Source organism: Atractosteus spatula, chromosome 13 (assembly GCF_055471065.1).
Source record: "Atractosteus spatula isolate fAtrSpa1 chromosome 13, fAtrSpa1.hap1, whole genome shotgun sequence".
Taxonomy (NCBI): Eukaryota; Metazoa; Chordata; class Actinopteri; order Semionotiformes; family Lepisosteidae; genus Atractosteus; species Atractosteus spatula.
In genome coordinates, this window is record NC_142718.1 from 20,032,425 (window position 1) to 20,054,730 (window position 22,306).

General features: G+C 36.2%; 1 protein-coding gene across 1 annotated transcript; it reads right to left on the minus strand.

Moving 5' to 3' along the window:
- Positions 1-6,847: 6,847 nt before the first annotated feature.
- Positions 6,848-19,497, minus strand: LOC148821856 (insulin-like growth factor-binding protein 5). Its single transcript, XM_088930149.1, has 4 exons — positions 18,638-19,497; positions 9,741-9,952; positions 9,488-9,607; positions 6,848-8,707 (listed from the first exon to the last, which is right to left on the minus strand). Exons 1-4 carry the CDS (start codon positions 18,969-18,971, stop codon positions 8,573-8,575), a joined length of 801 nt encoding a protein of 266 aa, XP_088786275.1. The 5' UTR covers positions 18,972-19,497; the 3' UTR covers positions 6,848-8,572.
- Between the last annotated feature and the right edge of the window lie 2,809 nt (positions 19,498-22,306).

A 22,306-nucleotide genomic window follows, 5' to 3' on the forward strand; every position in this document is an offset into this window, starting at 1 on the left:
TTAAAGGGTGGTGAAAGAAGGGAGCTGCAGAGGTCCCAAAGAGCACCACCTCATCATGGAAGTGGTAATGTAATGACATGAATGGCCACCCCTGGAACTGGTTCACTCATTTTTTGATTAAACTAATGGTGAGATAGAATCAATGCTGTAAATGTCTGCTTATGTAGAAGAAAATGCTTTCATATAATTGGGTGGCACTTCAGGATATGGGATGTCAATGATTCAAAACATATGGCCAATGAAACCAGATTCATCAGGAGTAAAAAGAGGAAAATGTTCGGAATAGAAATGGACTTGCCCAGATAAAAAATCCAAATTGAGCACGTACTCTACATGCTGAAGACACAATTGAAGTCAAAACACCCCAAGAATAGGCAAAAAGTGCCAAAGAGTACTGTGAACTCAGGGAATTTGGTGAGCTCAATGGACTGCAAACAAGAAATTATTACCTCAAATGCAAAGCCAAGCAACCAAATTCTGTTTTTATACTTGTAAATTTACTTAAAGTGAATGTGTGTGCATAACTATGGTAACTTTAAATCACTGGGTTGAACACAGTCTGGTTTTGTTCTAATAGGATTAAATGATTGCATGGAATTACCCAAAATTAAGCATATTTTAGAGTGCACTTATCAATCATATCATCACAATTACAAATAACTTAACTGAGAATCAAAACTCAGTTTTCACTTTGCTGTCCAAATACTTTAGGAGGGCATTGTAACTTACCCACTTGGATTGTGATCACCTAATGTTCAGTGACCACAGATAATATGTAAGCTGTGTACAAGAATGGACTGAAGACAGAAGAAGGTTAGACAATTGTTGTTGCGTAGAATTTTGCCTAGAGTGAGAAATTAAGACTTCTCATTTTTCTCTTATGATGCCAGAAAAATCCTAGTCCAAGTGCCTTTCACTGGGCTGTGTCTTTTTACCCAGCTGCAAAGCTCCCATAACTGAAGACAAAATATATTGTTCCAGAATAATCTTATTTAGTATTTCCTTCTTTGATTTCCCCTTTGAACATAATCACTTCCATTCCCGGTCTTTTAGCAAGCTGTATACTTCCCTTGGTGAATCACCTGACTGGACTTTGGTCTTATGAAACTGCTTTCTTTAACGTTTTGGACAGAAATCCATTAATTTTCCTGAATGGCAGCTTTCATAAGGCCATCATTTTTTAAATCTTTAGTACTCAACCTAAGGTACGCTACTGTACTTTGCCCATGAGCAAATGCATTATTGTATTCATGGACACTCCATTCTGGCTCAGTTTTCCAGATTTCTTTTTTTAACTTCAAAAATAAAACCACTACTCCCATGTATATATGCTAAGTACAGTCATGCTCCACCACCCAGAGAATGGAAAATGAGCTATCAGTTTGTCTGAACTGTCAGAAATTTCACCACCATGTAGATGACGTAGGGTGTTGCCACTGAGGCATACACAACTAGATCAGACTGGAAAGCTCCAGGAAAGAAAACAAGGAACAATAATCCATGATAGCCTCACTATTAAAAATCCAATGGGAGAGAAACACATCTGGATAAATGCTATGAAATTCATTGCGATGAACTAACTGCTCCAGTGAGGCATCTTTCTTGGGAGCATTACTTTCCTTCTGATTACGCCAAAAGAAAAGGTATGGTCTACTCTCTAGGAACAAGTCCAATCAAGTAGGTGATCCAGAGAGTAAGTCTACTTAAAGGATAATGCAATAACAAAAAGTACTGCTCAAAGTTGCAAGAATCATGACAATGTCCATATGTTATTTTTACCTTGGACCTGCCAAGTGCTTTACTGAAATTACTGCCTTAACAGCCTTACATCATCACCATTATATCGCCAATTGAAGAAGATGGATGGTGGTTTTGGACACCAGCAGTAACTTTGTTATATGGAAATAAACCATAATTGTAAGTTTGATTGACTACTTGATTGCCATCCATTGTTTAATCCTTCGTCTCCATTAGCCAACCAAACTTGCATGATACTGTTTTCTCCCATGCATGACATACCTACAGTATGTAAGAAAAAAGGCGGCCACACAATGTTCTGTTTAATTGGCATGAAAGCATCTTTGATAATAGTTCTGAAGGGAGTAGAATTACAGGGGTTTGATTGGGGGGGTATTTTAGTATTGTAACAGATACGGTGACCTCGTAGTAACCTAGTTCTTACCAAGTAGACCCAAACAGTTCGCTTACAGGCTCCTGGCAAGCAGAGAGAAATCACTAAACTTCACTAAAACTCACTACAGCATCACCCTTTTAGAATTCATATGCTATTTCCTGTGTTATTTTGTTTAATAAAATGTTTGTCAATAGAACCTTATTTATCCTTTGAATGATCTACTTATAATATCCTTCACAGGGTGTATTTAGCTCCTTGTAAACTATAAGATATTTTTCCTTTTCTACTCTCTGTTTGCAGGATAGTTGGCCTAACTGCCTTAAAAAGTTGTCTTTGAGTGCTGCAGTTGCTTCCATTGTAGTTGTTTTACTGTTTTAGCGTCCTTTGGTCCTTCATGCGTGGTGGAGAATACTTTGATATTTTTGTATTTTATTTTTCTATGGGAAAATAAAAATAAAATTGTTAATAAAAAGCAATTTAACAAATGGAAGCTTGTGACAGGATAGCTTGTTTATGAAAGGTTAAATACTCCGAGACCTCTCCTGTACCCTTTCTAATGTGATAATTATGAAGTGTGAGTGGTACATACCTCCTCCTTATCCCCCAAATCACTGCAGTGCTCATCACTCATACTCTTTTCAAGAAATGTCCTTGTATTTTTAATGACCACAGAGTGAGGATCTCAGTTTCACTTCTCATCTGAAGGTGTCTTTTTACAGTAAAGGTGTTCCCTCACTATTCTGGGGCATTGGGACCCACACAGATCACAGGGTGAGCGCCCCCTACTGGTACCACTAACACCTCTTCTAGCAGCAACCTTAGTTTTTCCCAGGTGTTCTCAAACAACACTATGTGCTAGTAAGACATCACTTCAAATACTGTGTAGATTTATGGCCATTATTAATCAAAAACATATTGATGGTCTAGAATTGGTTTAATGAAAGGTAGCAAGGAAAATTAGAAGCTTTAAAAAATGACAAAGTTATTCCAGATAATTAATAGGGGGCCAGCAGTGAAAGGAAAAGATCTCAAGCAGAAACTAAGAAGGAATACATTTAGAAACTCTTTGTGATTATTGTTTATATGGAATCATCATTTTTAAATTATTTTTCTCATATATCCACGTAATTTTTAATAATTGATTAACCACTCTCCAAACAGCTCCTGTATCTGTTCCAGAGAGAAGGAGAAACTAACTTCTTCAATGTGTCAACCTCCCTTTGTCTTTTGACACATTACAAGTCCTAATATGCCTGATAGCAAAGGTAATGGTTTGGCTTTTACTAATTTTACTGTAAAGTTGATTTTTGAAAAGCCATAAAAAGGCAAGAGGAACCCGATTGACTAATCCTAACCCTACATTCTGCCAGTTGTGTGCTTCTTCTTGGTGAGACCTGTCCACTGTTAGCTTGGTGAGTCCTGTTCACTGTTAGCTTGGTGAGAGTCATGATCCAGGTTCAAACTAGTAGCATCAGAGATATAAAGTGCAACTAGCTTTAGTGATCATGGCATTTGAAACTGCATTTGAAAAAAATAAAATAAAATAAATAAAAGCATACAAGCACTTTCAGACAAAACGCCTCCAAGGTTTAAATGAATACACAACTTTATTTAAATAAATGCTTTGTCATAACAAAAAGACAAAGGTTAAAAGAGTACATAAATTACAGGATGAATAAATATTACACAGTGATATTCACTTAATAAATTGAGATTTTTTTTTATTTTTTCAGCAAAGTTCCAAATGCTGAACATTTTTCTCCTGCCACATTTTTTTTTTCACAAACCAGTTTACATCACGTTAAGATAATGAATAGTTTGTTTCTTCTCCATGAAAAAAAGTTCGGCATTCAAAAGAAGCTATAGTTAGCTACTGTAATGAGAGCTGTGATTATTGCTGTAGTCTTACCAGGTAGGAGACACAGAATCTGATTGGAGGACACTTTTGGGGTTAGGCTAATTAAAAAAACCTAACAATTAAGTCTGGTTTTAAGTGGTGTATTTGAACTTTTACATTTCTATTTTAAATAACAAAGCTATTAAATTCCAGATCTTTATCATCAGAGCTCTGTAATTTACTGTGTCATTTGTAGCACCTGAACATGAGGATGCTTTGCATCAAATGGCATGGTTTAAAGAAATTTCTGAAACTATTTTCCAGATAAATGTTTGTATATATATGATCATAATCCTCTCCCATTTAAAGTATGGGAGCAACCTACAGTAGATCTGGAATTTGTACGAAACGTAAGTCCTTTTCAGGCTTTTTCTTTGGTTGAGATCCTTACAATTAATTAATTGCTCTAAATATGACGTTGAATGTAGTATTGCAAGAGGAAAAGAACCATTCCAGCACATAGTAGAAGGATAACTCTGTAGGCCATATAAAATAAACAACATTAACCTGCTGGAAGAAACTATTTTATTAGACTTTAATAAAAAAAATTATCTTGTCTTTGCAAAACTTGTATTTTTTTTGTCTCATTGTGACAGACTGATGCCTTTTGTTAACACTTTGACAAACCAAAGGGAAATGTACATTCTCGCTCACCTTGTGTTTACGAACAGTTCTAGCAGGGAAAAAGGGAGTCAGCAGGAAGAAAATAATTATGATTACTACCTCCATGATTTCTACAGTTCTCAGATTCCAAAGATCTTTGTCATTTGCTAAGTGCATCTACAGTATGTGATGCTAGTGCTGATTGTGTCACCCTTTAGCAATTGCCTGTCAGAGAACAGAGTTCTGATAAATCCCTGACTGTTCTGTGCTCTTTTCCAAATGACTCTAAGACAGAAATTCTTTTTGTTGTGTAGTAGCGGAATTTGTTTTTATATTAGTAGTATTGTTATACTTAACTGAATTTGTTCCACACCCCAGGCATGGGCTGCACAGCCCCTGTCAAAGTAATTCTAAACCTTATTAAAGAAAACCTCCAATGGAAAGCAGCATCTGTTCCTTAAAAGTAAAAGGAATTTGCTATTAAAGGTACAGCAAGAAGTCATTTTTTTTAAGTGCAAGCTGCTTTCTCAGTTGAGTTTATTTCAATTTCTGTAGTTAATGAGAGAAATTTAAGATGGAGCTGACTGAATGCCAGACATTAACAGTGCTTTTAAGAGTGGCTCAAAAGCTTTGAAAAAAGATTTATTTTAGTTTAAAGAACATTCTATACAAGTCTCTGTGTTCATGCCGATTTAACATGAATACCAAACTTGTTTATGGCTTTTCCAGCATGTGTGCACATTTTACACGATTATAGACCCAGGGCTCAGTTTGCTTTTAAAGTAATACACAGGTACACATCCATAAAAGACCGTGGAATTTTTGCATTCCTCTTTTCAATTTCGTTTTCAAAGTTTATAGAAATTTTCTTTTTCACAAAGCCGCAATGCAAAAATCAATCTAGATAACATTTGTGTTTTTTAAACATACAAATTGCTGGCTGCTCATAACTTGTTGTCTGAATGATAACTGCACTAAAATATTCTGTGACAGGATTTGAGTGCACTAAATGCAGCAGATGAAGGCTGCTTTTGCTTTTATGCAAACTGATCTGCTCAATGGGATAACCGTAAGAGCAAGAAGAGAGTGCTATGGGTGTTGCATTGTTCTGAAAATGCAGTGCTTCCCCAGAGATTGGCAAAGTAAAATGTGTTCTATTTTTAATATATATATATCAATTTGTGATCCATTATGGAAATTTTATGAGCCACAAAGAAATCCGAAATTAATTGACAAGTTTTGGAATTTAAAATGCTTAGTGGATTTATTATAAAGTATACTTATACCTATCTTTTCCATTTACTGTCCTATTTTAAGTATTAAAAACATCAAAGCAATAGTAAAGCCTTTGGGATAAGTAGATTTAAGTTATGTTTTATACTTCTATTTCCCATTGCAGTACAAACTGTGTATTATATCAAAGGATTTCATATTTGCCTATAAAAACAGGGGTCCAATCTATCAATCAAGTCATTTGAGAATTAATCTTCATCTTTTTCTGAAGAGGCACAACCACTCATGCCGAGAAAACCAAAATTAAAGCTGTGGGACAACAAGACTATCTATGATATTTTGTGATGCTCCAGTGATCTGGCATCACTCATTACAAGCCTTTCTGCTCTGTTCTGATGTAGGCAGTTAGGGTCAACAAAATGACCAAAAAAGTGGTAGTAATATTAATAATAAATAAACTTCAAAATTGTGGCTTCAAGTATGGAATGGTCACTTTGAATATTCAGAAATATATGAATTGGAAGTTATCTGTACTGTTCATCACTTGTCACATTTATCTAGACACACATTTGTGTTAAGCTGAGGTACTTTTGTGACATAAAAGAACATTTTCATCATTCCAATTGAAAAAAAAAATCAGCTCAACAGAGAACGTCCACTGAACTAGAACAAAAGTGCAGCTTGCTAAACAGCAGACAATACACCTTTATTTGCCAGTATTATTTGGCTGAATTAATTGCGGTTGCTACAATACATCATAATTTCTATTATGTTACATGGGTTATCTCCAAGTCATTTATTTTAATTTATCGGCATAAATAGTTAAGTAAAGGCATATTATATTCTAGGCCTCTATTTAAAACTCAATTCAAATATCTAAAATATTTGCATGTACAAAAGGCACTCACATTTCCATACAGGTCTAAGGCCACAATCTAAATGACCCTGTTGTGATAGTGTGTGTATTTTATTTCAGTGTATTTATTTTTTCCTTTCTTTTTCGATTGGTGATATAAAGAATTCAATTTACAATTGACTTAACATGCTGATATTATTCGAAACAAATAAGTTAAGAGGAACAACAATCTTTCAGTTGTGACAGACTGAAAGAAACTATGCAAATACATCATCATAATGAAAGCTTGTGCTTTAGTTCTTTTTAAAGGACACTGGCTCAAGTACACAAAAAAACCCTTATGCAGGGGCCAGGCTTTTTCCCTAGCTCTTTGTAACAGAAACGAACCTACACTAAAACCTAGATTACACATGTTTTATTGTCTCTATTCAGAATCTTATTCAGACTAATTGACTGAATAACATTCAAAAACACAGCTCAGTAACTAGCAAGCTATTTCTTCACTGAAGGAAAGAATACAGCACAAACTGAATCAAACCAGACAATACCCCAGAGAATCTATTAGCTTATTTTTGTGTCAATGCACCACGTTCACTATATTTGAGATTATGCATAATCTTCACAAAACCTTAAGACAGCTTTATTTGTCTGTTAAAACTTTGGAGTAATGAAACTGTTTTACAAAGGAATTCAGAAAACAATAGGCAATGCAGTAGCTACATCAATCAAAAATAATGCAAAATCCTTTAAAAAAGTCGCAAGTGATCTCTGTGTGACAAAAAAGAAGCAAACATTTTTACCACCAACAATTTTGAACTGTGAATAGATATATTGTATAAGATACTCTAGGTGACAGAGATGGTGGTCATGCCACCACATCATGCAGTCTCACAGTTTCCAATCAAGTTTCAAAGCTCTGCATATTTGAAGACAGAATCCCTTAAAACAAAAAGATATATAAATTGTATTGCTTGACCTCTTTTAGGCAGCAGAAATAGCACTCTCTGTGAAAATTAATGTGATTTGCTTGACAGTTTCTGTTTACATAGGCACAACTGGTATAATGGACCATTAAAGGAGACATATTATTTATTTGCCCACAGAATGCTGGTTTTAAGCTTGGTCTATGGTTCCTAAATTCAGAAACACCCTATCTCTATAGGACGTTAAGAGTGTGCTTCCAGAAAGATTCCTTTTTCAGTATTAATACACAGGAAACATCATGGAAGTGTCAATGACAGGAAAAAAGACATTCTTTTATAAATTCGCTCTCTCAACACACTCACAAAAACACATACATTGAACCTAAAGAAATCATAAATTTAAGAAGCAAATGAGGTTCCCCTACAAAATAAGTGCTCTGACAGGACAAATACCTGGATAGTGAGAACTGTTTCAGCAGATCCCTACCTCATGTGTTTTTGTTTTTGAAAAACAAACAAATGCATCATCATTCTGCCTATATTATTAGTTCCTGGTATCTCTCCTGATGCCACAAAGTAATAGACGTGAAAGACAAAGCCTTTTTTCACAGACGTGCCTTTTGTTGCTTTAATTAAACTTTAAAAGAAATAAAGTTTGGTGCTCAAACCTCAGCTTCTATAAAAATATATAAATATATGTATATATTTTTACAAATGAATTGCTCAGACCCAGCTCATTTTGTTCAGAGAGGTCACATAATAGACAGAAAAAGGGCTAGCCCTACTGGGTCCAGCTAGTTAGAGTTGAGCGCACAGTCAAAGGTTCATATGCCTTTTTTTATTTTGAATCTCAAAGTGACTGGCGGGCGGACGGGCAGGAAGGAAGGAGGCAGGCCCTGGGTCATGCGTTCAGGGAGAGCTGTTCCTCACTCATTGATGTTGCTATTCTCCAGGTCCTTACATTGGATGTCTCCTCCACTGTAGTCAGTGCCCGGCAGCTGAACCCCGTACTTGTCCACACACCAGCATATGCCTCGTTTTCGCCCACGGGATGGCTTACACTGCATCACAGGGGGAATGAGGGGGAAAAAAAGCACATCAGTCTTCGAAGGGAACAAGACTACACTGTGTAAAGCCACTGGGTTTGACGATGCTCAGCTGGATTGAGGCAGGTAATTTGTCAGACAGGTTCCTCATTTGAAAGAGGAAGGGGAATTTTGCTTTTGTTGTTTAGCCGTAATCCATTTAAAGGCATTTCAGAGTCAAACACATCATGAAAGCCTCAGATTCCTGTATTTTTAAAGGGTATCTCCTTAATGATTAAAAATGAACAGAACAAGTCTTTTACTGCCAAATCACTGAAGGTTCCCACTGGGGAAAAAGGATATTTCTAAAAAGAAGAATGATATATGAGAAACCCTCAGGTCTTTTGAATTTGACATTCTGGAGACCTGTATCCAGACTCCAGTTAAAAAGCTGCTTTATTTTATTGACACAGAACATATAACATTAGGGGCCTTGACATCCAGTATCATCATCCAGATGATATATTAACAGACAACAGATGACAAGAGATATTATGTCAAAATCAAATACTTTGACTATATAATTAAGATATCTTAAATAACTTTATTGAAGTTAAAGCATAAGCTGGCATTAGATCAGAGATTACAAAAGTTATTAGGACTGCTCTGGGGCCTTTAATAAAGTATTAAGTCTCCACAGAGAACACAGCTACTTCTTTGAAAAAAGTACATTTTTCTTCTACATTAAGCATTTAGCTTAAAATATTGCATCACTGCATCAGACATGGTAGTCAAGTTAAATCATATAAAAAGTACCTGTTTGCGCTTGAAGAAGCCCCTTTTGTCACAGTTCGGAAGGTACAAAGACAGGGCCATAATCCGAGACGTATCTTTCATCTTTTGGATAATTCCATCAAGCTTTCTTCGACAGGGACCCTTAAAAAACATAGCAAGTTCAACCTGCAAGTTCATTTCAGTTCTACCTTACATTACAAGCAAGGTATAATCAAATTGTTAACACGTTACAGTGCTAAGAACTCACACCCTTCCCCCCTCTGTGTGAACTTACAAATTCTGGCTCATGCTTGTCAATGGGGAGTGGAGAGTAATCTAAATTGCCAACAGATCGGGATTTTTCCTGCAGTCTCTTCTTTTCCTTACGCAGCGCTTCTGCCTTCTTGCCACGGATGGGGTCTTTAGGATGGAGAGGCACTTTGGCAGGGTGCAGGTCCTCTGTGATTTCAGCTGTCACTGGGTCTTCATGTTCTCGTGATTCTCGCTCTAAACGAAACAATAAAATGATCTGTTTGTAGATACATATGCTTTATAAACAAAATCTGCTGGAAATCCCACAGGTTGTCATAATAATTAAACGATGAGATAACTGCAGATATTTTCATGATTTCATTCTCGTAACTGCACCAACCGAGTACTAAACAGCTTACAATACAGAAGGCAACAAAAGCAACCTGAAATTAAGTGCAACTGGCCTAAATTAAGTGTATGTTTATGCAAACTAAGAGCAAAATAATATTTTACAAGAACCTTAATTTTTGGTAACATGGTAAAGCATTGAAGAAAAGTTCAATTAACTTACAAAATTAGAACTAGACCATTTGTGAAATGCTTTGACTGGAAAAAAATACGTAAAGACTAAAATAAAATGCATTATACATGTTATCAAATGAAGCAACAACTTCCTTTCTGTAATGTCTTGTGAGCACATCTGTGGGGCTGGAATATTTAACAATGTATCATATAAAAGTAGAAATAATTAACCTACACATATGAAAGTACAAAAAATAAAATTTTTAAAATGTCTGGTTGGCTCCCTGTAATTTGAGGTACAGCAGACACAAAACAGCTTCCACCAGGGGGCACTTTTGCATTTGATCGCCTACTGCTGAACTGAATACGACCTTCTCTCTCATCTGCCACCCATCCCCTCTTCAAAACACAGGTAGAACGTTAGATGCTCTAACTAGCTAAAATGTGATCTAGTAACAGTCTTGGGGGGAGGACTGGGGGCAAACAAAATAATTCTCAGAAGAGTATTTGCATTTTAGAGTACGAAGAGTTGGAAACAGGTTATTGAGAACATTGAAATCTACCCCCTCATATTTAACTAAAAACTTGGAAAAAATACACATTGATAAAGCTTTCAACAGAAATTCCCTAACTTTCTGCTTGTGCATCCAGCATCCTTCAACAAGTTAATGGTTTTAAGATGCACAAAATGTCCCAGCTTTTTGACCTCTTCCTGATTTGCTTCAATTTTAAAAATGTGGCTATACGCATCAAGTGGAAAGTTACCAGCTTCTCGAAGAATCTTTTACGGCCCTGACTCATGCTAAGTGCCATTTGAAGCCACAGTAACCACAGAACCATGGCAACTGCAGGGCTGCAACAGGCAGAGGTGGACAAAACTGCTGCCTAATGGCAAGTTTATTGCATGGTAAAAAAAAAACAACAGAAAAATTGATTTTCAACTATTCAAACAGAAGAGATATTTTTCGAATACTTTATTGGACAAGAACATCAATGTTTGTCCATCAAAGAAGTGACAGTGTAGCTAGGATTCTGAATGTACTATATTTAAAATGTAAAAATAATCTTTCAAATATCCAGGCACTTAGTTTTGTGCAATTAAAGATGCCGATGTTCAATAAAGGCCGGCAAACTGTCCAGAAAAGAAAAAAAACTACAGAATTTGAATGTAAGATTCTTCTTAGACTTATACACCAAACATCTGTTTGTCAAATTAAGTACAGTGGTCTTATAACAGTGGTCTGTTATAGCATAGGACATTTGTTGACTATAATACATGAGTTTGGAAGAATGACAGTTTAAGTTAACATTATTTAAATAAAATTTAATCCTTGCAGCATATCACTATACATATTATACTATGCATATGTATATTTGTGGAAGATAATTCCAAAAGCAATCAAATTTGACATATGATGTGCAATTCAGTGGTCTCACATAGGAATCTAGTTGTCTGGCATGCTAAAGTCATTGTTCCTATCCATATGCAAAGACCTTCACAATTCAGTAACCTCTTAACATACAGTATCTCCCTATAAGCTGTATCTCTTTGCTCCACCGTGTTGGCAAGTTCTGGATATTAGCAAGTTCAAGAAGAAATAACACCAATTAACATCTGCACAAAACTATAAATTACCTTTAAAACCTGCTTTAAAAGAATGCAAGTTGTCTCTAAGCATATCTATCAGTTTTCCTCCCTAGCTTCAAAATATTCATCTGATTATTTATACATTATAGTTCATGTAATGTTCAAGAACACCCAGGTAGAAAGGCTGCTTTCAATCTGGTAGGTCAGGCAATTCAATGTTGCTAGGCACTCCACCCAGTTTCCACCTGGCCCCATTGTGTACATCTACAGGGGTCACTGTGAAACAAAAACACAAACAGCCACTGCCTGACTTTCCTTTCTCAGCCTCTATGGATCCTGAAGAAGTTGTGCTCCCTAGATAAAATAAGCACCAAGGGCACAGGTTTCTTGAGGCTATCCAGTGTACACAGACCATCAAGAAGACAGTCATTCTCCCAGGTATTACTGTATAGTAAGCATAGAATTACTGGGGTGTCTGCCAGTCCAAGACTAACTGAACCACTGTGCCAGTGGATGACTGTGGTTATATTTATCCAGTAAGGAAATCCGACAGAATGGCAATTGGAAGGCAGAGTCTGGCTGGAATGTTGAGGGAATGTGCCAAGTATTGTTGCAGAGACAGCAGCGAGATATTAGAGGACAGCTGGGTGGAAGATTAAAAATAATCATACAAATTAGTTTCCATACACTCTGGGACTTGCTTTCTGCAAACATATTTTAAAATCAGTAAGGTATAATTGTTTGTTTTTTTAAAGATTGATGGCATAACAAACTATAGTGTAGTCAACTTTGGACAGAATCTGGATGAACATCGGCGTCTGATGTCAAAATGCAAACTTTGAACTTAAGAATGAAGCCGATCAGGCAGATGCAGTTTTTCATCTTTAGCCTACCTAGAGTACACTTGCAGTAGTAGATTTCTCTGGATCTGTAACAGTAACTTGATAAGAATTAGCATGTTTTATTAAATGGTGGAGCACAATCCACCACTATTGTATTCTCTGAATGGCTAGCTGGTTGAAAAAGAGCAGTTCCAGGGTTCCTTAAATGACATATTTCAAGTCATGAAAAACACAAGGTTATGGTCACATACGTCACACAGGAAACACAACTACCTTCTATATGTCGCAGATAGATGAAGATAATTAATCTAGTAGATGCTAATAATGGGTTTTACTGTTTTCACCCCTGTCAAATTAGACACAGGTCGAGCCATTTGTGTGAATGTCTCAGGTAGGACAGTGTTTTTCTTTTAACCCCTTGTCTATTTCTCCAGTGCAGAAGGATTGGTGTCAAAATTTGATTTTGCTGTGAAGCCTTTCCCTGCTTCTACAAGAAGTCGAGCTCACCCATATTTTATATCTGAAACAGCGACAAAGTGCTGGAGAAACTTCATGACTGAAACATCATGTGCAGTCCATCTATTTAGATCTCCTTTGGCATAAAAGATAAAGAGGTTTTTATTTCTACCTGCTGGATCACACTAAAGTTTCCATAAAGACCAGAGATACTGAGGAGGTAAAGGATGTGCACCTGATATGGGTCTCTTTAAATATTAACATACATGCTGGCCAATTATACTTCATGAATATCTTAAGTGCCTTACTGCTAGTAGAAGCAGCTCTTGTAAAAGTAAATAAATCCCACATTTTTGCAGAATCATAACAAAATTTTGAACTTTACATCCTGGCCCACTGTGTGTATTAGCAGACCAGTTTGGCGACGTGAACACCAAGTTCCAGAGAATGACAGCTATTAAAGTAGCAATTAAGTTCTGCAGACATTCATTCAAGTAGATAATGAAAATGAACTAAAAATAGCATTGAACCTCAAGAAGGGTGGAAGCAGATAATGCTAATGATCAGATGGCATTCTGAGCTGTATTAATTTGTTTAATGCACATCGCTGCCCAACCACGGCTCCCAGGCCCTTATTTTGCTCCAAAGTATCAAAAAGCTTCACTGAATTAACTGTTGTACAGATTATGACCTTCAGGGAGGAGACGAAGGCCATGGGAAAACAAAAACAAAAAATGAGCAACTTTGAAGTGGATGTACAAAATTAATTGGTTGAATGTTTGCCTGGGATTGTCTTGCTTTGCATCTTTGTACACAATTAGTAAACAGTGATTAGAAAGTATACTTTAAAGAAGTGTTTAGAACATTTTTGAGAGACCAGAATAATGAACCTACAAGTACATAAGACACTACTGAGTTGTAGAGCAACATTAGTACAGAGTTCAGTTACTGTAATTCTATCAAGTGTTTATTTGTTCCAGCTCCCATGATCAAGTAAGCCCTACGTATTCACTGCTGCAGAAGAAAGAAGAAATCTTTCTTCCATATACAGTATATCTAAATGCAGACAAAAGATTTTTTTCAAAAACAATATGTATGTTTTCATCAAAACTGATGTTGCTTTCTGCACGATATCTGTAACAGTTAAAAAAAAACTAATAGTTGAATCGGAATAAGAACTTAAAATGATATCTAGGCTTGCTCACATGTAATTACAGACAGGTGTCTTCAGATTAGTCAAGATAATCTCTGGTAATACATCTTCAATCGTAACATAAGAAAAATTCTGTCTGACAATGTTTTTTCATATAATAGGAATACTAAAGTCACTCAGAATACCAATCATTGCCTTAAAGCAGTAATTCTATAATACTTATAGACATTAAACATACTGAAAAAAGCCAAATCTTCATTTTTTACGGCTGGTAGATAAAATGTCCATAATTTAATCAAACTAAATTCCTGTTCTTTAAATAACATGTGGGTTTCTCTCCAAAGTATCAATGTAAGCTTCCATTAGTTATATAGAAAAATGTTTTCAGAACGTTTGATCTATGGTCTACAATATTTCTAGATCTTTTGCCTAAAACCAAGATTGAAATAAAGTATTTTTTCTATACTACAAAGGTCTAACAATTTGTCAAAATTGTTCTCTGTAAATATGATGTTGTTAAAGGCAATGGTTATGTGCATATTTTGCTAATCTGCTCGTAATAAGGGAGCAAAATTGCCATTTTCTACCTTTAGCTTTTTGTGCTCCTGTGTCTGGCTCACAATTGCTCCTTTCTCTCCACTCAATTTGCATTGACCTTGCGTAGCTAACACTTCACAGGAAATAACCATTTTATAAGCATAATACCAAACGAAAAGAAGTAATAGAGTGTAATCAAACTAGTTTCCTGCTTATACTTGAGTCCAACATCCTGCTGCCGCCAAGTTAAAAATAGCAGAGATGTACTATTCAAGTCTCAATTAAGAAGTGCTTGCTGTAATAAAAAATGCTGGAGTACACTGCCAAGAAGAGCATAGGTAGTGACCTCAATGCCCTAACAGCATTTGGTGGTCAGAAAACTACACTTTCCCACAGTATCACAAAGCATGGGATTGAAAACTGTATCAAAAACTATGCTTCTTGTTTCTGTTTAGTGGAAAAAATCTAGTTTGATTATTGGGTGATAAGGCCACGAGTGACAAAAGGCATGTGAGAACTTTGTACTCAACGGAATGGTGTCTTCAACAGAGCAACAATACTGAGGTCACCTCTTAAGAAAATAATGTTAAGTATCTATGTCAGGATCTAACAAGAGTAGGACCCCATATCAGTATGAATAATCCACACAATGTTTCCTACAGATGCCTTTCCAGGCGTCTTAAGTGATTAAGTGGATAATCAGACATACTCAGAATTTTGGTTTTACAACACATAAGTTATTTGTTTTGTTTTAATTTCAAACACTTTCTTGAAACATAAGGCATTTGAAATGGAAACATGATATGGACAAAAATAAATGATACACTTACTATCTTAACTGTAGTTTAAACATGCTGCAAAATACATAATCACAATTGTGAATTACCATACAAACAAGATAAAGCTGTTGCTCTTGATGTTTTGTGAGCCTTCTAACCAATGTAAAACCTTAATTTCTGAGTTAAGGTGCTGCCTTGCTTTGTTGAGACTTTTCTTGCTTCACTTTTACTCTGTATGTACTGAATAACATTAATTCTGTCCAAGTTACTTGAAGCTCTTCTTGGTCCTTATGAAAGATCATACAAAATTTTAGTGACACAGCATGCTGTTTGTGCCAAAATCTATGTTTCTAGATTTGGAGTCACTTTTTAATCATCTTTGCTCTTTCTTGGCAAAGAGTCTGTTCAAATGTAAATCACTTTTTTTAAATCTACGAGGGCAAAGATCTGCAGCCATGAAGTCATATCTGTTGGCAGCAGTTCACCAGTCATGATGTTCCAAATTCACACAGCCTCATAATGTGTGAAGCCACAAATCATAAGCACCCTTGGCAAGAAGAGCCAGGTTATGGCCACTTTAATGACAACTTGAGCATTTCACTGTATCATAAAATCAACCAATTAACGATTCAATTACACATGCAAATATAAATCAGTAACAGTATAATGAGACTTTGTTCTGGGGGGAAGAATGAATGTATAAAATAAAAACCCTGGACATTAGTCCTCACTCAGCCAGATCCTACATTATTCTCTGGATAGTTTTGGACACTTGAATTTTCCATGTACATCTCTGGTCTCAATCAGTAAAACTGGGTCGAAACAGAACCCCAGCAGAAATGAGAAACTGTAGTCTAAATACATCTTGGTATGATCGACAGAGCTTTAAAGAACTGTTCCAAAAACATTTTGCTGAATCATTGCAGTGCAACTGTGTGCCCACTGCAATGTTAAGAGAGATGGAAAGGAAGATTCCCATTTTTACATATAATTTAGCTAGGGGATATATTAACAGAGAGGGGACTTTTTCCTTTTTGAAGATTTGCATAGATTTAAAAACGAGATAGGATAAGGTGTCTGTGTGAGTGGAGAAAGAGCCTCCCAAACAGAATTTGTGAGATATGAGAAGCGTATCAGGTTAAACATGATTAGAGAGATCTGTCTGCCATATATACAGAAAATGAATTGTTTCCAAAAGTATCCCAGCAACATGCTGACTAATGTATAGCTCTATCTGCCATATAAAAGGGTTCCCTACACAAGAATAAACAATCCAGGTCTAGGAGTCTTCACTTATTGGATGTGAGGCAAATGCATAAGGAAAGGAAGACTGGTAATGCTGTCACAGGACTGACTCCAGTAGTATTGCCCCTGGTGTTTAAAGGCAGCTGGGATACATTTGTCCTGGGTAAATTAAGTGTGAACTTGATATTGATTCAGATTTGTCTGCTTATAGCCAGTCAGACCTTCATTCATTTTTAATTGCCCTCCCCCCTCCTCCCCCCTGCACACCACCCTCCACCAACTCAGATTTAATCTGTGAACAGTAATCCGACTCTCGACACCACCCACAGATATAAACCTTAGCTCAGGCCAGCCAAGATCTGTTGCCCCCAGGAATCTAATGTCCACTTCATTCAATCTGGAAATTTCCAGTAGGATTTGTAATGCAAAGAACTAAATGCAAAATGCTGTTCATTTCTATCTTTGTATAATAGCTTTCTGTTTAGTAATGTTCAGGGTGGAGAAATAACACTTTTTTAACCTGCATGGTTATATAAAGGAGGGCAAAATTAGCTACCATATGGGTTTACAGTACATGCATGGTATCCAAACAGTAATTCAGCAACACTACAGTATTAACTGTAAAGATATTGCTCTAGTAGTTTTCCTTATACCCTGAAATAATTCCCAGGATGATGCAAAAGCTCAGCTTTTACAACGACTACTTTAAATGACACTGACCAAGACAAGCAGGCACTTAATGAGACAGAAACAGGTCTAAGGCAAGACATGGATAACCTTCTCACAGGCATTCAGATTAAAGGAACAGGCCTTGAGAATAGTGTTTTAGCAGATTTAATTATGTTCTTCCACTCCAAGTCAAGTATACAAATCTGCACTCTATGTTAAAACAGCACAGAAACCCCCAATACTGCCTTAACTGGGCATGGAATTATACACCATTTGAGAGTTATTGACTGATAAATAAAAACAAAACATGAAACAAGGGAGCTTAAAGGAATTTGATGTTATTATTTTGGAAGAGTTTCTAAGGCAGTACATTCCACATAAATTTGGTCTGCCCGGGTGCACGTGCTAGTAACTGTGTCAGTCCAGGACTTTTGAAACAGATGCTTGAAGCGGTACTACCTGCCCCTGACATCTGTGATACCGTCGTTTCGGGGCTGAAAAACTTGGTAGGTACTTTCTCATATTTGTCGATTGTTGTAAAAAGACAATAATTCGCGCATGGTACATAATCCACTGAGGTAAGGAGAAGGAAATTGGCAATTTGAAATACACAAAGTAGTCTGACTTCTTTCCAGAGTATTTAAACCAGACGCACGTACAGTATATACGGTATGGTGAACGCGACTTGATTACGCCTCCAGCCTTCTTAATTTGTGTTGCACTGGTTGCTCGTATTTCTGTTCGCTCTTGGCATCAAAGCAGACTTACGGGACAAAAAACATTTTAACACGAGAGATATTTTCTACAACTACATTGCCAACACAATATGTTGTCTATACATAAGCAAGAAATTAAAATGATAATATCAACCAACCGCTTAGTGTTGTAAATACTGTGTAGCGCAATCGTAGTTTCGTTGATGAACCTGCTGCTTTGTGCTCAATTTTCTAACATCCCTTAGATGTTTCACATTTTTTTAAACCAACGAGGAGAAAAAAAAATACGGTTGCAGGTTTTTTAACGTGTTATCACTCTTTATATTGTGTATTAGGTAACACTGGATAACACAGTGAGCGAGTGTCAAAGTTGCGCGCTGTCCAGCATCCACATTCCAGCGAGGCTAGGTTACATTACATATCTTGCACTTACCAATCGGTTGATGGTGCGGTTTGTATCCTTTCTCATTTGTGCAGACTCCCCTGCCATGCAAAAGGGCGTGAAGCGGCTTTTCTTCACCGCTCCGAGGCAAGCACCGGAGCCCGTGCGTGCATGTTCCGGTATACACACCACACGCCTGACCTTCTGATAAAGCGCAGGTCAGGCAGCACCCGCAGCCAGGCTCCTTAACAAGTTGGCAGCCGACCGGGACCGGCGGGCACATTGAAAGGGCTTTTTGATCACAGGGCTCGCAAGGCACATAAGACCCTAGGCACCCAGAGAGTCCCAAGAAAAATGTCACCAACATAAAAAACCCGAGGATCATTTTCTTCTCTCAAAAAGAAACTCGTTTTTTTTTTAAAAAAGTATAATTTTATATATTTAAACAAAATGTTTAAATGATCTGCCACCGCACGTCAGATTTGACTTTTTTCTGGAAGCTGATATCAAAGCCTTTGGAAGTTTATTAAAAAAAATGTTAGCATCCACGCGCACCTGTATTTTTTTCGAGAATACAGTTGTGCTAATCTGCAGGTGTAAAAAAATGACGTTTTCGCAGAATGAAGCAAAGTTTGATTTTTTCCCTTATTTTTAAATGAAAATCCAATATTAAAAAGTGCAGAACGAAAAGATTGGGGAATACTCTAAAATCCTTTCTTTTGTTTAAAAAATGGTGTCCTGTCTGCAACCAACTGCAAGTCTGTGTAGAAAAGCCTAGCTCCTTTTCCTTTTTTTCTTTTTAAGCGATTCCAACAGTTTCCCCTCTGGAGAACTTTTCTAAGCAGACTGATCAACTTCAGACTAGGCTTGCCTTTTTAAAAACAGCCAAACCCCTAACTATGAATAAGCCAAACAGCGGTGAAGGGAGGCGCACTTGTCCCCTCAGTAAGGTGCTGGTTCCAGGGCGGGTCCTGGCAAGTTTCCAGTTTTTTTTTCCTGCAATAGGATCTATCTTTTACGCTTGAGGCTAAAATGATGCCAAGAGCGAATAGAAATACAAGCAACCAGTGCAACACAAATCAAGGAAGCTGGAGGCGTAATCAAGACTCGTGTTCACCATATATACGTGCTTCTGGTTTAAATACTCTGGAAAGTATTCAGACACTTGATTCCAAAGGTTTTACATTTGCAAATGCCTTTCTTATCGGTTTCTGTGTTCTGGTGTAAACTACTAAACATGAAGCTTAGTCTCAGAAAAAAAAACATCTCTTTATGCCATTCCACTATAGATATTGTCGTAGAAACAATACGCGTACATTAGAATTCAATAAAGACAATCTAAAGCTTTGAGGATTTTGCGAGTTTTTAAGATGTTTTGTCTTTAGCAGTGTCCAATAGCTTACAGAAACTCACATGTGGTGCTTAAACCACCAAAAGCGCCGATAACTATGTTTTATCAATACTATTCTTTTATATATATCACTTTTAACTCAAAAGTAATCGTTAAAATTAGCCGAAATAATTATACGACCCTCACCAAAATAAACAAGTAAAGGCACGCGCACATTGAATAGTACTAAACCATCAAATTGTATGAAGTTTTTATTAAGAACTATAAAAAATTAGAATTTGTGTTTTTAATGGACATATGGTATTTCCGTTTTGGTAGATAATTCACATATGACGTAAACCAGAATGAATTGTGAACAACATATTTAAATTACTTGGAACTTTACCCTCTGTACATTTCATTTTTCCGACTGAATCACCATATGTAAATAAATGATAGTGATTTCCACCGTCATCAACATTGATATTTGACAATATACTTCTCATCTGTATTGTCTTTACTTGTGAATTTGAATACATTAATCAGCTTTAATGTAACCCCAAAACCAGTCTATGCAGGCCTTAAATTCTGGTGCACATGCGTCCCTGTTTTGTATTTAGATAACAGGGCTGTCAATGCCCATTTCATTCTATTAATAGACTCGTTATAAAGCTTGCACCTGTCCTAACTATTGGACACCGTTCTCAACACAAAGGTAGAAATGTGCTCTTTAAACTGGGAGAGAAGCTGACATATTTTTCATAGTTTTTATTTTTACGTGTTGCCCGTGCAAATTATACCACAACACCAAAATTCCGTTTATCTGCAGAATTCACTGGCGTACGGAACTGGCCTTTGAGAATTTTCGAATTTTGGCCTTCCTAGACGAAATATGTTGTTCTTTGTGTAAATTGAAGGCATTCGTTTTAAGTCCAATATTAGATTTCACAATTAAAAATCACAAAATTCAAAATAGGTAAAGTTGTTGCGGATAATTTATTTTTACAGTAGCTTTTCTTGTATTCATCTTCACCCTGGCAAATGCAACACTCTTGTATCTTTCTATTCGGTTTAATAATAACACAAAAAATATTTTTTATTTCAGTCAATGAAGTTTTTTTTCCCTACGATTCAGTCTTTATAATTCAGTCTTGTTAAAAATGTTTCTGTAGTAATGTAAGTTGTCCACTAGAAGGAGCTACAACCAATGACAAGAGACTTCAGAGGAATTAAGATCTTTAACTCTTTGTTTCTCGGCAATTTTAAAAATGGTCACGAAGAGGTCCAACATCACCATGAATTTATGATGATTGTTAGAGCTTGGATCCAGCATTTTTTGGCACCTACAACTGTAATTAGATCTTTATACCTGAATTTATGCAGTCATTATAAGGTACATTTGATCATAGCAGGGACTATATATATATCTATATGGATATGATAGGTGCTTTATCTGTAATTCCTTTTTTCAGTTAGGGTACACTGAATAAAGTATTTATACAGTAATTATGGAAACTGTTATTATTATTTTATGTTATATAACTGTTATTTTAAATCTTACAACATTGGCAAATGTTATGTAGCATATGTTCATTTCCTCTATCAGATTTGAAAGTACTTTCTAGAAACATCTTGTCTTTCTTGTCTTTTCTAGACAGAAAAGGAAATCAACAACAATGATGTGGAATGAAAAAGCACCTACTATGATGCTGATGGTGGTACAAATTATTAGCAGTACAAAATTATTTTAATCACCTTTTGCTGATTAGGTGTATTACATTTTGGAATGAATGCAGTTATAGACTTTATAGTTAACAGTGTGTGGGTATTGAAAGTATCACTGATGCTAGAATTTTATTTTAAAAAGCTTACACTATACATATTTTTATGGTTTGTATCCCCATATGTCATTGTCACAACCATGGAAATTGCAGCACTTGTAGAAGTTCTGAAAAAAAAAGGTTTACATCATCATTGCTTCACTTAGATTTAAAGCCAAAAGCTGCTAGTAATGTCCATTTGTGATCAATTAACATACTTTGGACACTAAATAAAACCACTTCAGGATTTAAATTACTTAATCCTAAATATTATGAGAATGACTACATTTTTCTTGGGTTTAGAAATAAGTTTATATATTAAGAGCTTCCCATGGTCCTACATCTTTATTTATGTAGTTTGCAGACAAAGAGGTTATGGTAGAACCATAATCCAATGAACAGGTGAAGGAGATATTATAATTATTCAAATAAGTATTATCTGATGGCATCACTTTAACTTTAATCCCAGGCTGTTGTTGGCTTGATACTGAATCAACAGGAGTCTGTATCCAGGAAGGATCCAATGCTTGACCCCACACCCTAAATGTCTCTCATAGTTTCAGCTTAGTC